General features: G+C 36.4%; 2 protein-coding genes across 2 annotated transcripts in view; one reads left to right on the forward strand and one right to left on the reverse strand.

Moving 5' to 3' along the window:
• The first annotated feature begins 419 nt into the window (after positions 1-419).
• LOC117124691 (superoxide dismutase [Cu-Zn]-like) lies at positions 420-4,683 on the forward strand. The gene is made up of 5 exons (XM_033271368.1): positions 420-654; positions 2,040-2,136; positions 2,349-2,418; positions 2,852-2,969; positions 4,291-4,683. Exons 1-5 carry the CDS (start codon positions 586-588, stop codon positions 4,399-4,401), a joined length of 465 nt encoding a protein of 154 aa, XP_033127259.1. The 5' UTR covers positions 420-585; the 3' UTR covers positions 4,402-4,683.
• Positions 4,684-6,481: 1,798 nt separating this feature from the next.
• LOC117123847 (SR-related and CTD-associated factor 4-like) overlaps positions 6,482-25,736 on the reverse strand; it is a 23,148-nt gene continuing 3,893 nt past the window's right edge. The window contains exons 2-13 of the mRNA XM_033270263.1: positions 21,508-21,636; positions 20,377-20,638; positions 19,568-19,725; positions 18,485-18,736; positions 17,276-17,370; positions 16,511-16,643; positions 15,839-15,939; positions 12,966-13,186; positions 12,379-12,479; positions 11,806-11,913; positions 11,327-11,501; positions 6,482-11,222 (exon numbers count right to left, since the gene is read on the reverse strand). Coding sequence (XP_033126154.1) covers positions 8,272-11,222; positions 11,327-11,501; positions 11,806-11,913; positions 12,379-12,479; positions 12,966-13,186; positions 15,839-15,939; positions 16,511-16,643; positions 17,276-17,370; positions 18,485-18,736; positions 19,568-19,725; positions 20,377-20,638; positions 21,508-21,636 — 4,686 coding nt within the window. The 3' untranslated portion in view covers positions 6,482-8,271. The remainder of the gene's footprint in view (positions 11,223-11,326; positions 11,502-11,805; positions 11,914-12,378; positions 12,480-12,965; positions 13,187-15,838; positions 15,940-16,510; positions 16,644-17,275; positions 17,371-18,484; positions 18,737-19,567; positions 19,726-20,376; positions 20,639-21,507; positions 21,637-25,736) is intronic.

Consider the following 25,736-nt stretch of genomic DNA (forward strand, 5'->3'; position numbering starts at 1 on the left):
ACCTCCTTGGCCTATGCTAGATGTTAAAAGGGTTTAAATTACGCCAAAAAGCATAATTATGCCAAATCTGGTTACTATGTTTTCACCGTTTATATTAGCCTAGGTTCCAGGCCCTAATTTTAGGTTACTCCCTCTTTATTGCACTTAGTGCGCACCATACCTAATTTTATTGGCGTCCCATACTCAATTTCTTTTTTCCATCTATCTCCATAGAGATATAATAAGAATTATTATTGTTTAATAGCTCTATGTCTATCTCAAATTAACTTTCTTGTTGGTGGCGCTGTCCAGAATGAGAAAAATAATAACAAATAAGAGACTTGTGGCAAGTCTACGTTTATAACTTTATATGAAATGGTTATCCGACAGTGGCAATTGGTATCGTGTGCAAAAAAACAATGAATTGACAAAAATAAAGGCTGACCTGATTCAGTTGGTTCGTTTGATCAGTGGCGGCGACGGGCAGCACACTGAGAAGGGGGCGTTAAAATACTACAACAAAATAGAGATAGCGAGTTCACGTTGTTCATTTGCACACGTGAATATTATTGGTTAGGACTAACGTAGTAATATAAACTCATAAGAATGGTAATCAAGGCTGTTTGTATTCTTGTTGGTGAGAAGGTAAAAGGAGTCATTAATTTCGAACAAGCGGTATGTCTTCTTTGCATATTTTGTAGCTAACCAAAGGTAGGGACTAGGGTAGGGCCTAGCCTAAGCCTAGGCCTGTACGGGTACGGGCGTACTTGACATGTTTGATGACTGCTGTAGCACAGTGTGGGCGTAGACCTAGGCTTATCCTATCTTGGCCAATGGCCTAGACCTATGCTTATGTATAGACAAGACGTAAGTTTGGTGGATTAGCTGCCATTGTTCTGTTCAGCATCTGATTATTTATTATGACTACAATTAGAGTTTTGTTGGAGTGGATAAGCTGTAGTTTAAAAAATTACCTTCCCGAAATGTGCCTTGGCCCTTATCCTCCTTCACACACTCATGATCTCAAGCCTTGTCGCTTTATTTTTTTGTACTATGCCTAGGCCTAGACACTTTTGTGGCCATTGCAGTACATTTCATATAGGTCTACTTGTCTTTCATTCATGATCTGGTCACCAACCAAAAAGGGCCTAGGCCTAGGCTAGGCCTAACCCTTAATATTAAAGGAATAAAGTACTTTAATTAAGTTAATATATTAAAAATGTTGTGGTATATATAATCAGGCCATGTAAAATAATTGGTTAACATCCCCACCATTTTTTTTTTTACAAAACACTCACAAACTCCATTTAATATAGGCCTCTAGTCTAGCCTAGGCCTAGGTGTGTTTACCACCATTCTGCATGTGCCAACCAGACCACTTGCAGTTCTAAGCTCTATTGTTGTTCAATACATGATGGCAGTTGTGTTGCTGGAGTGAATTGTGCGTGATTATGTAGCGATATGACTTATTCCAGGGAGATGTAAAACATCTCCCTGGTTTATTTATAGGTAAAGTTTCCGCTTGTTATAGATGTACTTCCTGTATGCAATTTTGGTCTCTGTTGTTTTTTTCCTTCTTTTTTTTTGTTGCTGTTTTTCTTTGCGACACTCCTTTTCCTTGCGACACTCTTTTTTAATGTTCGATGCGAGGAAAAAAAAAACAACCCCTCCCTCCCTGCCATGAAAATTGATCATAAGGATGCTAACCAATTTTTTAAATTTTACATGGCCTAATATAGACCAACAATACAAGGTAAGTCACACATATGCATACTGTACTGTTTGTCAGCCTTAGTTTCATTGATAGATAACTTCCCACACAACCATACTGTTACAAATGCAACAAGAATAATAAACATGGTTGTGAAGCAAAGATAAAAAAATAAGATTTTTTTTAGATGTGCTATAATTGTATTCCTTTACTGTATTTATGCAGTTCAGATTTGTTTTGTCTGTTAAGAATAAGACAAACAAAAACAAAACAAAACAAACAAAAACAAAAGTTTGTTTTGTTTGTTTGTTTTGCTTGTTGTCTTATTAAGACAATTCGTTCCCCACAGGATGCTGATAGTGCCGTAAAGGTCAGCGGTGAGGTCACCGGGTTGATTCCTGGTCAACATGGCTTTCACATCCACGAGTTTGGTGATTATACAAGCGGTAAGACTAGTTCAATTTACAGTGACTATCGTAACTTTGTTTTTCATGTTCAAGAAGCAACATGTCATGTCATGAGCACGGGTATATGCTAGTTCTGATGATTTTTGACGCAAGAAACAGGGTTGCATGGTTTATTAGAGGGAGGTTGGCTGAAATACAGAAATCCATCTGCCCTGGTTACAGGCCTGATATTTTTTTATCCTTAAAAATAGGTTGTTCTAGTGCTGGATCTCACTTCAATCCATTTGGAAAAACCCATGGTGGTCCAGAGGATGAAATAAGGTAACCAAAATGTCATTTTCTGAGGTTGCTCCAAGACAAAAATTAGATGTGAGGATTTTCCGTCCATACGAAAAGCACATTTTTACTCAGTGAAAAACACTGGATTTGCAACATGTTAAAACAACATGCATCACATCAATATCCGTATGCTCCTTTAATTCGTTGACATGGCGTTGTGTAAATACTTGATGTTTATGATAATTGATCAACATGTTAAAACAACATGCATCACATCAACATCTGTATGCTCCTTTAATCGTTGACATGGCGTTGTGTACATACTTGATGTTTATGATAATTGATCAACATGTTAAAACAACATGCATCGCATCAACATCCGTATGCTCCTTTAATCGTTGACATGGCGTTGTGTAAATACTTGATGTTTATGATAATTGATCATTTGTTCATTTTATTTCTTGTTGTTGGTCAGACATGTTGGCGATCTTGGAAACTGTGTGGCTGATGAAAGTGGTATTGCCAAGGTTGATTTGACTGATAATCTGCTTAAACTCACTGGCATTCACTCGATCATCGGGCGTTCCGTTGTGGTAAGTAATCTTTTCTTAAATGATCTTTGGGTTCTTGGTCAAAATAATTAGTAATAATAATAATGTTATATTTATGTAACTTGTAATGCAAAAAAGCTTATAATGTGCTTCACATAAAACAATAGCATAGGGTATGCAAGGAGCGGTCGGAAAGGTCGTATGACCCAATTTTCAAAGTTCCACATTTTTTCTAGGGCCTTTTCACAATAACATAAATGAAAAAGCATTGATGAGGTACCAGCAATGAGTCCAAAGACTTTGCCAATTGCGTGACGTAAGATATTTCAATTCTGGAACTGAGCCTGCCATCCGCTTCAAGTAAATTGTATTGACATTTTAATCACAGCTTGCTGTTATTTCATTGTGAAAAGGTCCAAAAAATTATGATCACAACCCACCCAGAAAAAATCTTGGATACACCCCTGAATAGTTTATTTTAAAAAAAATAATTAGGCTGCTTTCAGAAGGCAAGACTTTTATATACTTGTTTAGCAACCTGTTGCCTGCAAATAATGATTTTGAATAAAAATAAATTTTATTTTTTGGCAATTAGCCAATGGAAATTTTAGAAAAAAATAAAAGTTTTCCTTTATTTTTATTACGCCATCCGCTGTCTTGATTTCTAATTATATAAATTTAAACCATCCCATTACTACACTATTTACATTCACCAAGAAATTTTTATTTTTTTTGGCAAAACTGTTTGATAAATAAGAAAACAAAATTGTATTTCTGCCCTCCTCTGATGATCTTGAAACAATCACCTAAAGGATGTATGTTAATGGAAAACGGTTGAAATTCAATTTTGAGGGGGAAAAGTTTTCGTCGCGCAATAACATGGCAACAATCAGTGGCGTAATGCTGAGGCTCTGTGGCTTTCAGAGACTAGGGGATTTTTTTTGGGTCCCGCCAATTCCATTGTGGGATTTTAGATGCGTTTGTTTTTTTTAAATCATGTTTGTCATTGTATTCTAAATGTTTTCAACAACGAAATAAATTGTATACGAGGAGGCAGCCTAGGTAGGGACTTTCACAGATGGAGGGGCTATACCATGTCAACCCCACCATGGTTGGGGCCGAGGTAAGAAAATTTGATAAATTTATGGGTTGGGGGAGGGAGCGTGTTCCCCTTTAATCCGTCACTGGATTATATGTATCCTGGGTTGTGGTGGCATCCCCTGTAAACCGATTGCAGGCGATATATTTTGAGTACCACTGCAAGAAAGTGCATAGGCATTACACCACTGGTGGCATTGGGAAGAATAAAAAGACAGAATTTTTTCCTGAAAGTAACATTTACAAATTTCATTCCAATTTCCAGGTTCATGCAGATGTTGATGACCTGGGCAAGGGTGGTCATGAGCAGAGCTTGACGACTGGCAACGCTGGTGGCCGTCTTGCATGTGGCGTGATTGGCATCACCAAAGCTTAGATTCATTTGTAGTAAAATGTGTTCAAGTTGTTAATATGATGATCCTTGTTGTTGATTTTTACCACATCCTAAAAGATCTGTTAATCTGTGAAATGCCTTATTGGATTGGTAATTAAAAATTATAAATTATGTAAACAACCTAGTAATAAAGTGTGTGGTGCTTAAGTAGTAGCTCTTTCATTTTGGGAAGATGAGAACTACGACATGTCTAATAAAAAAAACCAAAATTCGCCAGAATTGGAATAACAAATAGCAAGACAAATAAATTTTGGAAAATAAATATATTGTACTAATGTTGCAACTTTATTGTGTAATATTTTTCAAAAACAAATTTCTAGTTCCTCTGATTATCAAGTACCGTAGCAGAATACGACACCCTACTACTCTTGATTATACCTCTGCAAATGCCTAAACACAATATCAATCTCGGACTCAACTACAGAAATTTTTCCATTTTGAGTGTTTATAATACCACATGAATAACATGTGAACAATGAATGGTTCAAAGTAGGCAGTGGCGTATCTAGGACTGCACAGGCCCCACCCCCCACCCCCCCAAAAAATTTTGTTTCTGCCATTGTAAATTTTTGAAGGAATAGACATTATTTTGCGAGTCATAGCCCCTCAAGCCCCATTTCAAGACTTGTTGATACGCCACTTGCAACGCTTCTTAAAATTCGATACGAACGGGTGTTGGGATTAGTTGCTTCATATCAATTTCTCTGTTATGAAGGTGGTAGCTATCTAATTTTATGCAGCCAAGAACAGTCATTGTACATGGCCTTGTATACTGTATTTCAGGTTCCACTTGCTACCTACCATCATAAAAGCAGTCTTGCCCATTTTGGGTAGTTGACGGTGGCACAACACCTATGGGCTCTCACAGGACAAAGAAACGGCCCCTCTTGCTCTGCTACAGAGCTTCGACAACGGTTTAGCAGGACACCAAAAATTAAGCCCCGTTTTTTTATATTTCTAACAGCGGAACTTCAAATACAAGGCCAAATTATTAAGCACAAATTTTCAAAAAAGTATGCCAAACCTGTGCACGCATTATAAGGCGCGTGTAAAAAAAGCCGATTCTGTGGTTCAAAATCGTAAAAATTATTTGTAACGCAGTCTTTTTAGCCATTATATTCCATATTAGGATTCACTTAAATACGGAATTCTTGGCCACTTGGATGGGGCCCCTAAAATTTCTTGACCTGTGGAGCCACATGAACGATTGTTACACCACTGGTAGTTGAATCTCAAGTTTTCATCATTTACTCAACTACAGTACAATAAAGACCTACCTTACACCGGCAACCAGCTGGAGTTGCACGTATCTGTAACTGTAAAAGCATTTTCCCGTACATGTACAGTATATTAAATGCTTGAATAAGCACCGCTGCACCTATAAAATTTTTGCAGGCTTCAGTGCAGTGCTTGTTCAAGAGCGGCGCTTATAAAAAAATATAGGCACCGCGCCTTCCATGTCTGTTCCCATGAGACCTATCTCATGTATTCCCGTAGTTCAGTAGGCCCTACATTATCATAAATAAACGTTTACACCATAAAGAAAAGCTTGTGTCTTCATTGCATTATTTGTTCATTTTAACACTGTATACATTGTATTTAAAAATGTTGTTTCTCAAAGCGTTCCATTACACACAGGGTAATATATACTCTTGATTAAGTGCGACAGCGCTTATTCGAGAATGGCAGGTAGTTTTAAAAAATCGGGTTCGGTGCAGTGCTTATTCAAGCATTTAGAGTATATTCAATGCTACAATATGTATTAATTTGTTAAACTTCTGTATTTGATAAAATTCAAACTTTGAAAACATGCACAATTATGTCCGAAACGACAATGGCGTATTCGACTAGTCATTTCATTGACGATTTTATGTCGATTATTTTTTTCATTTGGCTGGTTTGTAAAATAGACTTAACGCCTAGTTATCCACATGACCCCAAAAAAAAAAAAAAGGTCAGTACAGCTACAACATTTGCTTTAATATACGCAGTCAAAAAATATTTGTAGGTTAACAGAATTCATAAACTGCATGAAAACATTTTACAAAACCCATACTGCCACAAGCCTTAATTACGCTAGCATGCATCGCAATAGCTACACAGCCTGGCGTGGTTTAACGAAGAACGACCAGTCGAATACAGCCATTGATAAACAGAAACAGGTTTTGCACAAAAAAAAATAATTGAATTAACAGTTCATCTTCATCTAGTAAACATTATGTAAACACCTTTGATTTGCCTAGAAGAGACAAAAATAAATGGAGATGGAAAACAAAAGTAAAGCCCACTAAACAAAACACCAAAATACAAGAATTTAAACAATTTTTAGCAGAGATGTGGCCGATTACATTTGTCTCCAATTAAAAATTACATTTACAGATTTACAGTATTAGTAATACATGTGTTACAAGCAATCTGCATATTAAAAATCCAAGTTGGTATTTCAAATTGACAAAATTTGAATACTAGAATTTCATACTTCATTTCAGAGGCATTCACCATGCAGGGCATTTTGATATCTACATTAACGAGTACATCCACTATTTGTATACTATACAAGTTTTGAATAGAGTACACTTTAAATACATAAATCAAATACATCACTATCATTAAAAAAAAAAAAAAAAAAACAAAGTCCCCATTTGGGACAGAACCTGCATTCATCTTCCACATCAATTGTCCCTCACCTCAACTGGGATGATCGCTATTTGCGATAGGATCCCTCATCTCTTTGAATTGATCACAATTTGCGATCGCCTCTCCTCAGCTGCGAGATAATCGCTATTTGCGATAGGATTGTCTTCGGTCTCGATTTGAGAACCTGTTGGCCTCCATTTGAGGCTTATACAAATGCAACATGTCACTTTTCATTTTCTTTCATTCTTCACTTGTCTTGATCCTCTTCATTTTATATATAGCTAGCGGTGTCCAAACTGCATGCAAATGCTTAACTATGAATAGCAACCAACAACTGGCCTAGGCAAAAGCAACCAGTGTTCTAAATTACTGTACATTGATATACATACCTAGAAAAATCACCTTTAAAACTAAATTACATACAGACCCTCCCAACAAGAATAATGACATGTGCAAACAGAGGGGACCCAGGGAGGGACTTCCACAGTTGATTGGTCTAGACCATGGCTGGGACCAAGGCACAAAGGTTTTTGTATATGGTATACTTAGATGGCTGGATATGGTACCCTCAGACTTTTTATTTTCATTTTTAGTAGACAAACCTTGTTTTTTTGCTTTTACCTAGGCCAGTGCATTGCTACTTTTTAACCTCAATATCAACTTCCAAAAGTGCCAGGTGTACTCAGCATTTACAAAAAATAAAAATTTATTTTTCACACATAAAAAATGAATCCATTCAGAAAATCATTTATAATTATACATCTGGTTAAAGTACAATTGGAGGAACTCAGTTGTTGGTACAAGGACAGATACATATATTTTTAAGTTGCATTGAACACTTTTAACTCAAATCTTAAACTGTGAATTTCTATTAATTTTCTTAATATTTAATTTAAAATTGATTGTTTATCAATGAAAGAAAAATTATGAAAGCTTAGTGAATAGCCTAAGAGGTCACATTCACAGTCAAAGATATGAGTTTAATCATGTACAGTATTAGACATATTCATTATGTTATTGTTTTTCATTGAAGCACACAAGTTCCTTGGTACATGTAATGATCATCAAATCACTTTATTTTAAATCCAACAACTGAGTTGTTCAATTGCTCTGTACATTATTTTCTCTTAGTTTACTGTTTGTACACTTATTTGCACTCATATGGGTATGGATACAACCAACAAGATTGCATGTATGTTCAATAACAATACTAGTTCATTGCGATGGCTCAACACCAGATTCGTTAGTGACATTTTCAGATGCTGCATCTGCTTGTCCAGCATTGTCCATTTTAGCGCCATCTTGTGGCAGTAATGCATCAACTGCACTAGGCTCTAAATTTTCTGCATGGTGATTTCCATTTTCAATGGCATTTGGGAATTCGTTTAAAATAGGTAAATCTGGTTCCTGAAGGGGTTCTGATTTTGGCTCAAAATTACCAAGTTCTTCTGGAAGACCAGGTTCAATTTCCAATGGAATGCTTGGCTCCATCATTGTTTCCGGTTGTGTTTCAATTGGAACACTTGCTTGTGAAGGCAACTTTTGCGCATTAATATTTGGTTCATCAGGAACAGCAGGTTGAATGGATGGCATTGAGGGTAGTTGCTCAGGAGCCGTGTCTGGCTCTTTAATGACAGGAGCTGTAACAGCATTTGTAATGGCAGCTGGAACAGCAGCTTCAATAGCTGATGGTATTTCAGGTTCTTTAGCATCCTGTCTTGAGGTATCAGCACTAGTATGTGGCTGCTTCGGTCTTTCCTGTTTTGGAATTTCTGCTTCTCCTTGTGATGGTACCTCCAATTTTGGTTTTACTTCAGAAGTAGGTGCAGCAGCATTTTTCTTATTTGGTTGGCTTGCATCAGCAGATGGGACATCAGAAGTTTGTGAAACAGTAGACTCTTCTTCTGAAGGACCCCATCGACTCTTTCTTGGTCTGTCTCTAGCTCTATCTCGATGATCTCGATCTTGATCACTCCTTCCTCTACGACCACGTTCTCTATCTTGATCTCTTCTGGACCTATCACGATCCCTGTCTCTATCTCGGTCTCTGTCTCTATCACGATCTCTGTCTTTACCACGCTCTCTTTCATCTTTGTTTTTATCTCTATCACCTCTTCCTCGGGACTCCCTGTCCCTCCAATCTTTGTCTTTTTCTCTCCAATCCTGATCAGATTGCCTCCAGTCTCTCTCTGAATCCCGCCATCTACCTGAATCTCGACGCTGGTCCTGTTCCCTGAATCGATCATGTTGAGGATCATGTTCTGACCATGGTCTGCGAGGCTCATCTCTTTGAGGCCAACCTCCCTCCCTTGAACTTCTCCTTTCAGGTCCACCAGGACCTCTCATTTCTAATCCTCCTGGACCTCTTCTATCTGGTCCACCAGGACCTCTCATATCTAGTCCGCCAGGAACTCTCATTTCTGGTCCGCCGGGACCTCTCATTTCTGGTCCGCCGGGACCTCTCATTTCTGGTCCGCCAGGACCTCTCCTTTCTGGTCCACCAGGACCTCTCCTTTCTGGTCCGCCAGGACCTCTCATTTCTGGTCCTCCTGGGCCTCTCAATTCTGGTACTCCTGGACCTCTCATTTCTGATTCTCCTGGACCTCTCATTTCTGGTCCTGGACCCATAGGTTGTGGTCCACGCCAATCCCTATCAGCTGCTCTCCAATCTTGGTCCTGTCCAGGAGGGCCTTGTTTTATTTTACCATATCTATCTCCTCCACTATCTGCTTGCCATCGGTCGTCTTGATGAGCAAGTCTGTGGCTATGGGCGTCTCTTTGATCAACGTCATTTATGCGATCATCGACATCACCCATCTTTGACCTATCGACAATATTTCTATCCATTAGCTCATGACCAGGCATTCCTGGTAATGGTGGTCTGATTCCTGGAGGCAACATTCCAGGAACTGGACTTCGAATTTGAACACCTGGTGGTAGTCCCCGTATTGCTGTATGGGTACTGGATGGAACACCTTGTATGTGCACCTGAGTAACAGCCATTCCAGGCATTCGTACTGAAAGATTAGAAGGTATTCCACGCTGGAATATTGGTTGTCCACGAACTGCTACCATTGGGTGCAACATTCTGACACCTGGTACCCCGAACCGAACTCCTGGAACAGGAGCAACTTGCTGCAAAGGCTGATTTAAAAGACCAGCAGATTGTGCCCGTAATGCCAGCCCAGTAACTTCTCTGGCTGTCAAAGGTCTTGGACCAAGAAGTGGTTCTCTTCCCTCTTTTATTTCTTTTGGAGCTTCTGACTTAGTTTCTTCATCTTCATCCATCATCTTATTCAATGCTGCAACCATGCTCAATGCATTATTCTTTGGTGGCAAAGGTTTCTTAAAAGGATCATCTTTGGGTGGTTGGTTTGCATCTACACTGCTGGATGATGACGGCTTTGGTGGTTCATCAGAAAATCTTGAAGGTCGCTCACGTGAATGTGCTTGAGACGGAAGATTCGGCTGTCCAGGAGCAAGGCCCAGAAGACCTGGTACTGCAGTATGAACTCCATCCTGAACTGGTCCTCCAGGTTGCCCCATTCTAGGTGGCAGACGAAATGGTACAAATCCAATTCTGGGTGCAGGTTGTCCAGGTTGAAGAAACTGTGGTCTTGGCAAACCTGGTGGGTGTTGATGCATAGCTTGAAATCCAGGGATAACCAGAACCTTACTAGGTTCAACTTGTGGAGTAGAGTCTCCGCCTGTCTTTGGGTCACCCAATTGGCCAGCTGGTGGTGCTTGGCTAACAGGCTGTTGAATACCACCTGGTGGAATACCACCTGGTAGAATTCCCCGGATTGGTAGCTGGGGTGGGGGACGACTGGTATCAAATCCAGCAGGAAACTGGAATCCGGGAGGTGGCAATCTGGGATTAAAAGTGGGTAGTTGATGGAACCCAGCAGGAGGAAAAGTTGGTGGCTTGTCTGGAAGCGGAACTGGAGGATGTGATGCGGTAGTTGTTCCAACAGGTGGCACTGGTGCAGGTGCCCCACCAATTGGTACACTGGCTACCAAACTGGGTATAGCTCCTGCTGTTGGTAAGCCAGGAATTGGTTGAGCTGGTGCTGAAAGGCCTTGAATGGTAGGCAATGCAGGATTATTATCTGTACTAGGAGGTTTGTTATCATCAACTTGTTCATTACTTTCTGCAGGAGCCACTTCTAGAAAATAATAAGAAAAATGAAAAGATCACACGTTTGAAGAAATATTCTAATTACCATCGAATTTGCTTAAGTGCTCTTTAAAACCTTTACGATCAACTCACCTTTTTTAAGTTCTGGCGGTATGGTTTCAGGATCAAGTACACCACCCTCAGCGATGTCATCCAGATCCATATCATCTCGGACTCTTTCCCAAGGGATGTATGTCACACCTTTATCGACAATCCAGTGCTCCTTGTACTCCTTGCCCTTCACACCTTTCCCAGGTGCAAATGCCACCTGTAATGTTAATCAGCAATTAACATAAATTTAAAATTTTGCTGAACTATTTACTAAGAGAAACTATTATTTTAATAAAACCAGTATGTTTACTGCTGTTATATAGCAACGGCAATGCAGATGTATAAGGTAATTCCTAATAAGGCATGAGGGACTTTTCAAACTTGCCAAGTGCTAAATCAATCAGTGTCGATCGAAAAAATTGTCAAACTATATCAATAAGTGTTAACCTTACTCAACCTAAAAAGGTGGTTGCAAAACTAATATAATGGCAAAAATTTATTGACAGTAAACAAAAATTTACCTTGAGGGTCATTCCACCAAGTTTTACTTTTTCCATCCTCTTGATTGCTTTGTAGGCTTCCTTCCTCTCAGCCATCACTACATATGCACATCCACGAGGGGGAACCATCTGTCAACAACACAGTATAAGATACACTATCATTATTTATGTCATTCACATGCAAAAGTGAGTCAGTCATGGCTTACACAGGTATATCACAATAACAGACTTTACCTTCGTAAGATTAGGTGCTAAAATGCCTTAAGAATTTGCTTATAATTGCTTAGAAATTACTTAAAAACACCAAAACACAAGTCTTTGATTTAATTACAGTTGAACTTGCCTAAATTAAAACAACAATGGCATAGACAAATTGTTTGACTTTGATAAAATATGACTTGCAGATCGTAAATTAATGGAAAACACAACAATTTGGCAAGTAAAATAAGGTGAACTTAGAAATTATTCGAGTTAGGCAAAGTCGACTTAGGCAAGTTTAATTTTATTACAATTATTTACCCAGTATAAGCATGAATTTGCTTTTGTAAGCGATTCAGTGTTAGGTCCCTACATATTATAAGTAGTAAGACTTACATCGATAGAATTAACTATGCCGTGTTCTTCCATCAAATTTCGGATCTCACTTTCAGGTATATTTTTTGGTACGTGACCCAGCCACACTGTTCTTGTACACACTAGATAGAAGAAAAAAAATAATAATAGAAAGTTAGTACTTAAAATGTAATGTTAGAGTCAGTATGTCTTTTGACTAACTACAATCCATATCTTAAGTTTGTAAAAACATCAATAACTCATACACTTTTTAATAGAAAATTTAACATAAAACCTTATTATTTTAATGGATTTCAATGAAAATTGATTACTTTTTTAACCTTTTAAAGATTAAATAATTGTTAAATTAAAGTGTTTATGGCATCCTGTGCTGGATTCAGGAATTTGAAATAGAGGGGCCCAGGGAGAGTCTATTACAGATTAGTGTCTAAACTTTTATGGATGGCAACTCTAAATGGTCGGAAATAGTACTCTCTGAATTCATTTGAATATTCTTATTTTCCACTTTCTATTAATTTTGAAAAATTAAGAAGGGGTTGTCTCTTCTCTTATAGAATCCATCTATGATTCAACACAGCATATCTAAGCATAAGCAAGACTGCCCATACCACTCAAATACTCTTTTCTGATTGGTGGAAGTCCTTTCTTCTCCCTCTCCCTTTGAATCTCTTTCTCCTTTTCTCTTTCCTTCCTTCTCTCGCGCCTGTCTCTCGAGCGTGATCGTCTTGATCTTCTCGATCTGCTCCGTGAGCGTGATCGCCTACGTTTGTGACTTCTTGAGTGAGATCTTGAACGGGACCTTCGTCTTTTGGGAGAGCGTGATCTTGATCTACGGAAGCAAAAGTAGGATATTTATTAATCCTATTATTTCAAAATTACAAAATATAACAGACAAATACTGATACAAACATTGTTCCTAACTCGCCTAATTCTTAATATGAGGGTTATTTGAAGAGCCAAATGGTCAATTAAAACCAGATGCTGGCTGAGTTTGAACCAGTCTTTTTCAAAAATGAAAAGCAAGTAACTACATAGTATTTAGGCTCTTCAAAAAGCGTGATCTTGATCTATGGAAGCAAGAGTAGGATAATTTATTAATCCTATTATTTCATTCCCTTAATGTGATATTTATTCAATATTAAATTTTAAAAAATATGTCTTTAAGAGCAAATACCAACTTGGCTTAATAGATCAATTGGTAGAACAATGGTATTCAGAGGATTAAAATTCTTTTAAAAAAAAACTATTCGTCTTTTAAAGTGAATTCTTAAACACAGGGTTTGTACGTTTTTAAACAAGCAAATTTCCAGGACAATTCCAGGAAATTCAAGGTCAAATTTTCCAACTTTCAAGGACACAATATATAGCTTAACAGTAAAATATCAGCGATTTTATGACTGGTTATAACAACATATATGCTGTACTACATTTAAATGCATGTTAGTTGAGTGTATATTAAGTTTTATCAAACTCTAATTTGGAGGCAATGGACCTGTCTCTTTTTCTCACACTTGTGGGAAATTAAGTTTTTCTTACACGTGTAAAATTTGATGGTAAGCAAAGGAATTCCCACGAGTATGGGGAAGTACCGGCAAGGGTGATCGCCTACAGTGAAGAAGAATTCTCCCCTCGGCAACATAAATGTGCGCGTGCAACAATTGTCTTATCTTTGCTTTAACGTGACAGTGTCTTTTATGGTACTGGCGCGCCCGAATCCAACTCGGTTCTTTTGTGGTGCTGCGGGGTGGGTTGCCGTCTGTCCAGGGTTGTTGTTCAGTGAACAGCTGTGGCGAAGTTGACATGTATATACATTAAAACAGGCCTACAACTTTTATAATCTACTCTACAGCAAAATGTTAACGTACGACACCATCCTACCGGCACTGATCTGCTGCCGACCAGCATTGTTTTTCAATGATTTTGTAAACTTCAGAAACATAATTAACGAAATATCTTGCCCTTAATTCAAGAACTTTAAGCAGTAAACGTCCTTTAAACACTATTCACTAAGAAAATAACTGTAAAGTACATGTTCCCATGGTTACTTTAATTGTTAATTAACTGCCTTGTGCTGGATAGGGCCAAAACATGCCTATTCGTGCTGAACAAGTGTTCACGTCTGGAGAGCGATGAATTACACAAAGTGAATTCACCGGGCTGAGCACGTGCGACAAGACCTGTTCAATTGGTTCAAGTTTAATATTTCAGTACTGTTTATAACACACGACAGAAAGCAAATAACACCATAGCAGATGTCAACAAGGTTAACGATTATGATTATCAATGTCTGAATTAAAATTAAATGCAAACATAATTAATATACAAGATTTTAAAAAAATACTGCCTTTAACATAGGCTCTATTTACTGAATCGCACAAGTTTGTCTGAACCAGCCAGTCGACCATTTTCAGCAGTGACATTTTTTGTCTTTGATAACATTCCTGAATTGGCGGCGTACAAAGACTTGACCTGATTCTCTCAAGAGTATTGTGGGAACCTACTTGTGGGAACGTTTCTCATTCAATTTACTGTTACTTGTAGTACTGCAATTAATAGTAAATGATCAAATTTCCAGGACATTCAAGGACAATCTTAAATTTCCAGGACTTTCCAGTACTGGAAAATGCTCATTTGTTTTTCCAGGACATTCAAGGAATTTAAGGACACGTACGAACCCTGTAAACAGCTTCTACCTAAAGGGCTGGCATGAGAGATACCATAGTGCACTGTCTTTTAGAAGAGACACTTAAGCCGATGGTCACATTTTAAAAACGCGAGTGGAGAATTGTCTACTGATTTAAAGACCACCAGCAGGCTAGAAATTTTTGACTTTGTTGAATGCAGGAACTTAACAGAAGTCGATAACCTGTCGTATCTACAAATTAAGATTACACCATCAAAACTAATTTTACACAAAATAGGCCATAAAAACTGACCAAGTATATAGTGGTCGCGAGTATAAATATCCTTGTAAGAGTACCACAATGTCTCTCTACATCTCGGTAAAAAAAATCTGAGATATGCCGTCGCACATATCTTGACTGTCTGCGTATCAATTGTACCGACTTATAGCTTATATACATTTGTATTTTGTTGACAAATCTCGGTAAGGAAATCTCACACCAGATATCCCTGCTAATGATTAGTACATTTCTGCTGTGTCAATATGGTAAAATCTTATCACTTTTTGTCATTAATAAATTATATATTTAAAAATGTTTTTATTATTCTTTTTATATAAATGCATTGATAGGCATCTTTCATACATAATTAACCGGAATATTGCTGTAATCTATTTAAGACCAGGAGGCTGTCATGAAGTATTCAAGTGAAAAGGGCTCCGATGAAAGACGACAAAATATCTTACAGGCAGTGCTGAGGGTAAATAAGATCTATTACCACAAATAGTAGTTATATTAGTAAAGAAATAAAAAATCGGCTAAACTGTAAATTAAATATCAATATTAAAACATGTAGAAACCTTGTACGGCTCCTCCTTCTGGGAGACCGGCTTTCTTCTACCATTTCCATATTTAGATCTTCTGGCTCCATCTCCATATTTTGAACGGACGGCTCTGGAGGCTTTTAGAGTAAGAATATAAAGATAATAATAAACACAATAAAAACTATATTTCACATTATAACGTAACACTAATAATTCTGTTTGTCTTTATTCTAACTGGAAATCGGACATTTGGGCGTGGCTACTGGGAACCAGTGGCAGCACCACCCGACTTAATTACAAAATATAACAGACAAATCTGGATACAAACATTGTTCCTAACCCACCTAATTCTTAATGTGAGTGTTATTTGAGGAGCCAAATGTTTAATTAAAACCTGATGCTGGCCAAGTTTCAACCGGTCTTTTTCAAAAATGAAAATGAACATGAGGCAAATTGTGTACGCTGGGTTTATAGTCCTTATCTGAGAAGACTTGTTCCACCACCAGAACCATAGGAAAACATGCCCTTTGAACCAACGCCTATATTAAGGCTGTATATTGCGGCGGCCTGGCCTTAACCACTCGGCTATACTCGTCAGGATCCCTACCCAGTGTCACAACTGTGCAGAATACTTTGTTACATAGCTTTTCTAATATTTAAATATACTCATGATGCCTTCATAGCCTTCTTTCTATGACATAAGCTGACCTGTTGTTGTATCTCCCTATTGAACGCTTCCTGCTGCTGTATGAGATGGTGGTTGTAGGCATGGGGGTCGGGTGGTGGATGCCCCACATTGTTCATCTGTGGATTCACCTCCACTCCTTTCTGCACACCGTAACTACAATGAAAAAACATAACCAGAAATTAAATGGACGATTGGATGAATGGATATTATACGGTGTAAACACCAAGGATAACCCACGAAAGTCTAGAATAAGACTTATTTCCAATGGCCTCCTCCTTTTGGTGATTGGGCAGCACCCTGGGAGACAATCCTCCACTCTTTTTACGAATAGTGTACACTGCATTTTTTAACATACACACGGTACCAAAATCTTAAACATCTCATCCAAAATATGATGCATTATCGTAACTTGCATTTCAGCTCTCCAGCATCGATGGGAATTGAAACGGGGACCTAGAGAACTTCACGATTCAGCGCACACACAGTGGCTACCACCTGTTTAGCCGGATGAGCTAAGCTGACTGTTAGCTAATAATGGTAAATGCCCAGCGATGCAAGGCATCGCTTTAACATAGTTCCCTGGCTAAGAACCTTTAATTTCTGTACTTGGGCTGTGACCGGGACTTGTACATGTACGCAACATTTCCGAAAGTTACATTCCCAGCTTGGTTGATGATTTTTATTCGATTATTATTTTTTACTATTTAAAAAAATCTTAAAGCCCACTATTCTTTCCCACTTTCCTTTTTTTTTCATATTGTATTTTTGTACTTTAAGTAACTAACCTTGGATACTGGTTTATAGATTCCTGTGGTTCATGCTTGGTTGCAGAATGTGATGGCTTGTCATCATCCTCATAGTCAAAGTCATCTAGCAAAGACTAATGAAAAATAACCAATCTTAATTAGTATCTATATTTGTGGTGTGGATGGTATGGTTTTCATTTTGTTCAATATCTACAAAGAACTTGTGTAAAATGGTTCTAGAGTGAAGAAATACATTTTGTCCTATTTTGGCTGATTAGACACAATATTTGAAATAAAGATTTCATAGTAGGTCAGCAGAAGCTGTACAGGAATACATGTAAGATGTAGCTTAAAACATCATACTTTTACCAATCAACTTAAATAATGCTTATCACACATCATTAACATAATAATAATTAATAATAATTTATTATGGAAAAACTCTTTTAAAACAGCGGCACCCATCACAATACTGGTGCATCTAAAGTTACAAAAATCAAACACATAGTAAGATGCTTAACAATACAAAGAAAAAAAAAGCACACATTCTTTGTAGAACACACAATATTAAAGCAAAGAAACAATAGTAAAAAAAATCATTACGGCACCCATTACAATAATGCAGCATCTAATGTTACAAAAATAAAATACATGCTTAATACAAAGAAAAAAACATAAAATGAAGTACACATTCTTTGTAGAACACCCAAAATTAAAGCAAAGAACTAATGTTAAAAAAATCATTACATTGGCCCATTTTTTATCTCTAATCTTTTGGCCCATGCCTTCTTAATATATTATTTACAAAAATCCTCAAAAATCTTAAGAGCCAAGTCAATTAAGTTATTAGGTAAAGTAGGTATAAACTCTGTGCAATCTCCGCCTATCATAAGGAAAAAAAATATATCAGTATTATTTATAAGGATGTGATTACATAACTCCGATAAGCCTGAGTCATAAAGTTTATTCACCAGAATTCCGTGCTCCGTTAATTGAACTTCTTCAAGCTTATTACAAATAAACAGAAAATGTCGCAAGTCTTCAATACTATTCTTACACAGTAAGTATGTACAAGGATTATTATCATCCCACTTACTAATTTTAATTTCAAGTTGAACTGAATTAGAACATGCCTTAAACTGATGTTGAGCACCATAAAAATCAGTTTTAGTTACAGTATCACAAAATTTAACATTACACTCAACATTTGTATACTAATGCTAAGCATTTAAAAAATACAACACCTACTTTGTTGAAAGCAACTGGTGGATTCTGGTCTGTCTCTGGCGGTGCCTTGGCAACCACCGCCCCCACCTGGCTTGTCACCTCAGTCAGTTGTGCAGCCAGTTGCTGTATCTGTGCAATCATTTCAGGGTCGAGTCCCGCTGGGGTCTGTACCTGCTTTGCTTTATTCATCACTTTGGTGTGATTCTCTAGTTGCTGCTGCAGTTGCTGCAGATGCTGCAGCTGGTTTTGTTGCTGCTGCAGCTGGTTTTGTTGCTAAAAAAAAAAAAGAGGGAGAGGTTGGATTAAAATATATCATCTGTGTTTCCCTTATGTAAACATATAATTCCATTTTCATACATGGGATAACTTATGTTAGCTGTTCAATGAAAATGTAAAATCTCTCAAATTAATCCAATAACAATAATAATATGGCAGTTTTCATAAAGCAAAATGCCAACAAGGCCTTCACATGCTCTACATTATTAACTGGACCAAACACCGATGAAACACATGCTGCGCTCCTACTCAGTCAATTCTATAATATTGTTGCTAGTACATTTGGCATTTAAGCCCGCCAAGCACCAACTTGAACTATTAGGTGAAAATGGCCATAAGTGAAGTGCCTTCCCTGAGGACACAAGGAAAATTCACAGCAAAGGTTAAAATATACTTAGTACATAGGTTTTTAGCATGGCTCTAACATTTTAAGCGACCTTCGCATTTTTTTCCTAAGCGTGGTGGTCATTTCGATCTTTTGACCAAGTGTGGCGGTCCCGCCACGGTTAAGTATAGCTGGCGAGACCTCTGTCTTAACGGGTCAAAATTCTGATGTTTAATATTTAAGAAATATTTATCAAGGCTTTTCAATAAGTTATTTTATAATAAAATGTACAAATAACTAAGTATGAGGAGTTTTAAGACTGTCAAAATTTATTCGAGCGGAGGCTTATAACAATGACTTTCTTAGGGGTTCATAGCTACGTTAAAAATAGACCTACGCGCTTGCTACATGGAGAATTCATTGTAGAAGGCATTCTTGTGGGGGTTTCATGGTAAAAAGGGCACGCTTGTGGGTTTGTCAAAAATTTTAGTGCTTAAACTTACTTCTTCTTTTTGCTTAGCTTGTTGAATAATCTGGTTAACAAGTCCCATAGAATTTTCATCCAAATCTGGCTTGCTCTCAACTGGAGGCTTGGAGGAGGAGGATGAAGATGATGAGGCCGGCTTCTCTGTCTTGACTGGCGCCACCACTGGCTCAGGAGCTTAAATTAAACAGGTAGAACAAATCACACACATGCACATAACAGAATAATATATTTAAATCTACAGCAGGTTTTTTAGTAAACTGAATATAACTGACAGGAAAAACAATAAATGTAATTATGTTAATAATAATTAGTATTAATCTTACATTAATGAAAGTAAATATACTGTAGACTCATAAATGGTATAGAACTTTGTACAGTATGAATATTTTATTCTACTGAATAAATAATTTAGATATTATAAATATTCCAATAATGCTGAATAAATTATAATAAATAATGTTAACCACAGTAATAAATTATATACAATATTCACTATGAACATATCTTTAGGGGTTTGTCGCTTACAAGTACTTGATATAATTAAATCAACTAGAAACAAAAATTGTACCAACATACAGTACAGTAAACCACTACTATGAACCCTGGTTAAGGAAAACATAATAAAGTATAGTTTTTGAATTTTGACCTTTCAACTTTAACATAAAATTCTTACTGGTGATTTCTATGTTTGCATATAATGTGGCTAGCAGACCTTTAAGGTTAAGAATTTAAAAGAATGAAATAAAAATCAAAATAATTAATTGTATAGATTTAGAATAAAATGTTAGATATTACTAACATTACTAAACAGTAAACAATACTTACTAGCATTTTCTGGATTAGCCATGTCTAATAGAGGCTGCACAGTCTCTGCTGTAAACACCCCATTTTTCTGCCATAGATTCAGAACTCTGACGATCTTAGCTTTATCATCTTGTGGGCACTTGAACAAGTGCTGGAAGGTGTTGAAGATATTCTTAGCGAACCTTGGAGCAAACACATCCTTCTCAGCACCAAACTGGTGCCTTGACTGACGCACAATCGAATCAATGACGTACAGACCGGGTACTTTGTATTCAGGTCGACACTGAATATTTTGAAAATAAACAAACAGCGTTTACAAAAAATACGAAAGGATTTAAAATGGTGATTAATTATTGCTATAGTACTACATCTATACAGTAACAGGGCTTCTCAAAGTATGGGTGGTGACCCAAAATTAAGTTAGAGTGTCGCAAGACTCAGGCAAAATTTGCTGTAGTAGAGATTGCCTTTGAACTTACATTTTTACTTCAATTTTGTTTACCAGAATGACCCAATTTCAGCAGGCTTACTGTATCTCTTTATTAACATCCTGTGAAGTGGGTCATGGAAAATTATCTGGACATTTGTTTGGGTCATCAGCCAAAATGTTTTAGCCTAGGTGTAGTAAAAAATTGGCAGAAAAAAACGTAAATGAAAATTTATTTTTGGTTTTTCTGAATCTCAGTATATCATATAGTGTCCAAAAAACCAAATTTTCCTTTACTTTTTTCCCACTAAAGTTCATGTCAGAAAAGTTATTATTTTCATATCTTTTGTTATTAATAATTTCAATTCAAATATGGCTATGGTCTATGTAACAGAAACAAGTTTCATTCATGCACAATCTCTTGGTTTGCAAACCTTAAATGAAAATGTAATTTATGCATTTATGTTTATTTTTTTCTTAATTTTCTATATGTTAAATAATTAAGTCTAGCTAAGGGGGAAGGCTAATTATTAGCCACCAGCCATGATGGCTGTCTATCTGGCCTCTCTACAGTTAGGTATTGTTTTACTGAATTTCCATTTAAAAAAACATAATAAGAAATACTCTATAGTATGTACCCATATTGTGCCTTATAGTAGTATAATTCAAGTATACAGTAGTATATGCATCATAAAATTCATGAATATAACACCATTTTTGCATACCTTTTGAATAAATTTTTCCACACTTTGTACAACATGTTTGTATAGCTTAATTGATTTGATTGCCGATTTGGTGACAGCAGTCATCTTAGCCCTGGAGATGGGTGGCTTGCACTCGTACACGCTAGAAAGCTATGTGGAAACAAAAATATTGTTTTCATATATACATTTTATATTTGAATCTTTGAACATGGAAAAAATAGAGCATAACTAACTAAACTTAGGATAAACTAAAGTTTAAAACTGTCATCAAAGGATACGGTCTAAAGATAAAGACTACAAAAGCGAAATGAAGGAAAACAAAATGCGAGGTGAATTATTAATCCCTTCTTCAAACAGCTCAACTACTTTCAAACATCTTCCAGTACCGGTGACAAGCCAGTATTTTTTTGCTTGTAATAGGCACTATAGAAATGTGTTATAGTATAAATATTATTTCTAACAGGATTTGTTAAACCTCTCTGTGTATATTATTCCTTAGGCAGAAATACTACTTGGTTTAGCGAATCTGCTGCCTACCAATAAGGATGATAAAAGTTCAAATAACTTCATTTGGTTTCTACTTACAGTATATACAGTATGATATTGAAATTTTTATAAAATTAAACCAAAACTTTAACTTACTTGCTACATTTTGAACCTATGGCATTGGATCTTCATCAGATATGTGGCAAGTACAGTAAGTTAAATTTTGGTTTACTTTAAACAAAATTTCAATATCATAATAATGTATTCCAATAAAAATAAAATATTATTTTTAGCCAATTACCTAACTCGTCCCCATGAAAAAATTAGGATTTTGGAAAAAAATAGAATCTTTCATTACACCAGCGGCTGCCTTGAAATCTCCAAAAATAAGATATGTATATTTCTTCCTAATTATACAAATATGAAGTGCTTAAACCAACCCATTACTACTGTACACTGTTTAAATCCACCAATAAAATTATTATTTTTATTTTCTCCTCCGTCTGGATGTTTTTTGGCAGAACTATTTGCTAAATAAGAAAAAAAAAATGTTTTTAATTTTTTTTTGCCCTCCTCTGACGATCTTTAAAAAATATAAGTTTGAGAAACAAGGTACTGTATAAAATAAGTCGTGTCTTACTACATTAAAGTGTATTTTATGTATGATATGATGACTCAATCACATAGCATGTATCGGTCAATATGACAGTATGTTAAGAAAAAGAAAACAAAAAAAACATACTCTCATATTGACCTATTCATTCTATGTCATTGAGTCATGTCTTAACTGGAATGTTGCATCATATACTAATGCACAATTATAGGTTTAACCTACTGTATGATATTCAAATTAATGCAGTTGAACTTGCCTACAGTAAGCCAAATCCAAAATGGCATTGAAAAACTTTTAGACTTAAAAGTGAGTACAGTATTTGTGAGGAAATTGCTAATGAGTACAGTATGTTTGATAAAATGAATGTTGAAGTATTATAATTAATCTTGCATAAATTAAAATACAAGTTGGCAGGTTTAATAAACAGTCCTTAGTCTAATAAAATTATGGTGGCTATGTTTAAACCAAGTGTATTACTGTAAGCTGGACACTATGTCGTTAAAACTCCCCACCTTTAGTAGGCATGTTCTTCATAGCAATATTGATGACAGATCTATAGTATGTCATGTACGAATTATTACAATTTCTGCATAATCGTAATTTAATATAGGAAACGCAAAGCGCGATTGCGATCCGTATTCCAATTTGTTCGCTTTTGCAATGAAAAACAATGGAACTATACAGTGTACAAGATACTGTAGTTAGCATTCTTAATAATTTATAATCCTTTTCATAAAGCTACTTGAAATCTCATTATTTATTCCATTGTTGGTCTGACTAACCACAAAGGTGTTAAAAAGAGGTTGCTGCATATATTGTAACAGTTAAGTAGTTTTCAAGTGCCTGTTCTCACCAAAGAAAAGAATACTCCTTGAAAAGGAATAGAACAGTCAGACTACTACTAAGTTATAAAATTTTTACTGTTTGTGAAATTTAGGATATCCCTTAATTGAAGCCTATTTAGAAATAAATTTAGTTTTGTCATATAAAATTATAAAAAATACTGTACGTTCTCAATTTATCAGACACAGATCAAAACTACCTGTAATACTGTTCCCTGCATCATGAGTACTTACCTGGATAAACCTGCCTGTCCTCCCCAAAAAAGAGCACCGTTTGAAAAATAATACAACAGTCTGACTACTACAGGTACTGTACTACTAATTTATACAATTTTTACTATCCTCAAATTAACTTTACACTCTTTTTTCTTGCACTGTTATATTATTTGGCAAGGAAAATAATAATTCAATAATAATGAAAATAATTTCATTAGATTGTCTTTAGAAACCAGTCCATTTTACGTACCCCTTGGTGTTCGTAAATTGAAAAAAAAATTATAAACTAGATCAGGTATTAGTTTCCAATTCCTAGGCCTACTGTAGCTATCCCCTGCCATTGAGCGACAATTGGCTGATGGCGGCCAGGCATAGCATGAACTGACAGTGCAGTACAGTGCAATAGTTGTCATTCTAGGGGTTGGGGATGCCTTGACATTGATAATAATAGTACTGTAGTGGGCGATTCCATTAGGAAGTACAAAAGTGGCCAAACCAAATAATGATCAAAAACATCTGCTATTGGGTGAACTGCATTTCAAATAACACTAGTACAGTATACAAAACTACCAGTTGTCACAACAACACAATCGAGGTTACACTGACCAAGCTGTAATAAGTATGGAGCTGTTTTTCAATAAGAAAAATGTACACTTGACTTTACGGGAGTCTCCTCTTCCACTCGCTGTCCACGACAGGAACTTGTTTGTACTGCATATTATTTTTAAAATTAATTAGCCTAGGCCTAGCTTATTTTTTATTTTTACCTCTTTTAAATGTCAAAAAAATGATGTCCTCAATGACTATACACACATGTGAAAAGATTGTTCATCACATAATATTTTGTAGTCTTGATTTAGTAAGATAAATATAAAGGAGAATTAGCGTCCGTTGGTTGTAAAATTACAGAATGTCACATGGAAAACCCAAAGGAAAATAAAACTTAGCCAGCATCAGACGTCAGTCGCGCCAATCAGAACACAGTAAAGTGTGTTAAAGGTTAACCTTGTGGCAAATGTTGAATAGCTGTGAGCGACAGTGAGTAAAAAACAAAGTAAATGCGGTCTAGCATGACTAGCCTTAATTCGGCAAGGTAGTGATTTCTATACTTCCATTTAGTATTGGATCGCTTTGCAGGTTCTGCTTCAAATTACGGTAAACAAAAAACAACGTGATCTGTAGAAATCGTAATAATTTGTACATGATTTGTCATCAGTATTATTTAAAAGAAGAAAATTCCTACTACCAGAACAATAATATCAGATCAAAATTCTCCGAATTGGGAAGTTTACCAGTATAATTACTGTCTGTTCTCCTCCTCTACTGTATAGGGGAAAATGTAGGCCGTACGTAGGCCTAAATAACATCGAAATTCGAACATACTGAATGCCCACTAGGTTACCTCTAGCTACTAGTGAACTAAACACAGTTTTAAAACATGATCGATCTAATAATAAGGTAGGATATAACAAAACAATAAAGTTCTAACATTGTTTATTAGTAAATTGCAACATTGCTCACGTGTTGAAAGCTGGTAAACTATATTTCAATATTATTTACGCATTGTTTATCAGCCCGACGATCCAGCCTACGATCATTGCAAAGCTAATTAAAATAACAATGACCTTCGTAGTGGTTCGTAGCTACGTTCAGAACGTACCTACGAGCAGATTACGAGAGGTTACGCGCAGATACGAAGCGATAATTTGTTAATAAGATATGCAATGAGTTTAAGCGCAACTACTGTAAGTGGAAATAGTATGAATATCACTTAAAATTTTATTCTACATTTTTTCGCTTTTATTTTTCAAGCAAAATACATACAAAGAGACGAACTACAAAACAATACAAGTTGAGGGCGCTATTCTTACGAACTTCTCATTTACAAATTTTCTCAAATACGAACTGCTTTCAGCCCAATGTGTACGTAAATGGGAAGGTCGACTGTAGGCAGAAATTATACAGTAAACCTCCAGTCGTCTGACCGTGGTGCGAATTTGATTGTGTTGAGCGATCAGATGTTAGTAACGTTATACCGTAATTTTCAACATAGGACCAAAAACAATGTAATTTTCGGACAATACCTGTCTCTT

This window comes from Anneissia japonica, unplaced genomic scaffold, assembly GCF_011630105.1.
Source record: "Anneissia japonica isolate Jap-2015-1 unplaced genomic scaffold, ASM1163010v1 scaffold483_len1788099_cov177, whole genome shotgun sequence".
NCBI lineage: Eukaryota > Metazoa > Echinodermata > Crinoidea > Comatulida > Comatulidae > Anneissia > Anneissia japonica.

What these genes read in the sequence shown, in the direction of transcription:
- LOC117124691 (XM_033271368.1), top strand. Translation starts at nt 586, where the DNA reads ATGGTAATCAAGGCTGTTTGTATTCTTGTTGGTGAGAAGGTAAAAGGA. An exon ending in GTTTGGTGATTATACAAGCG is followed by an intron (nt 2,137 to 2,348) that starts GTAAGACTAGTT and finishes CCTTAAAAATAG; the next exon opens with GTTGTTCTAGTGCTGGATCT. An exon ending in TCATCGGGCGTTCCGTTGTG is followed by an intron (nt 2,970 to 4,290) that starts GTAAGTAATCTT and finishes TCCAATTTCCAG; the next exon opens with GTTCATGCAGATGTTGATGA.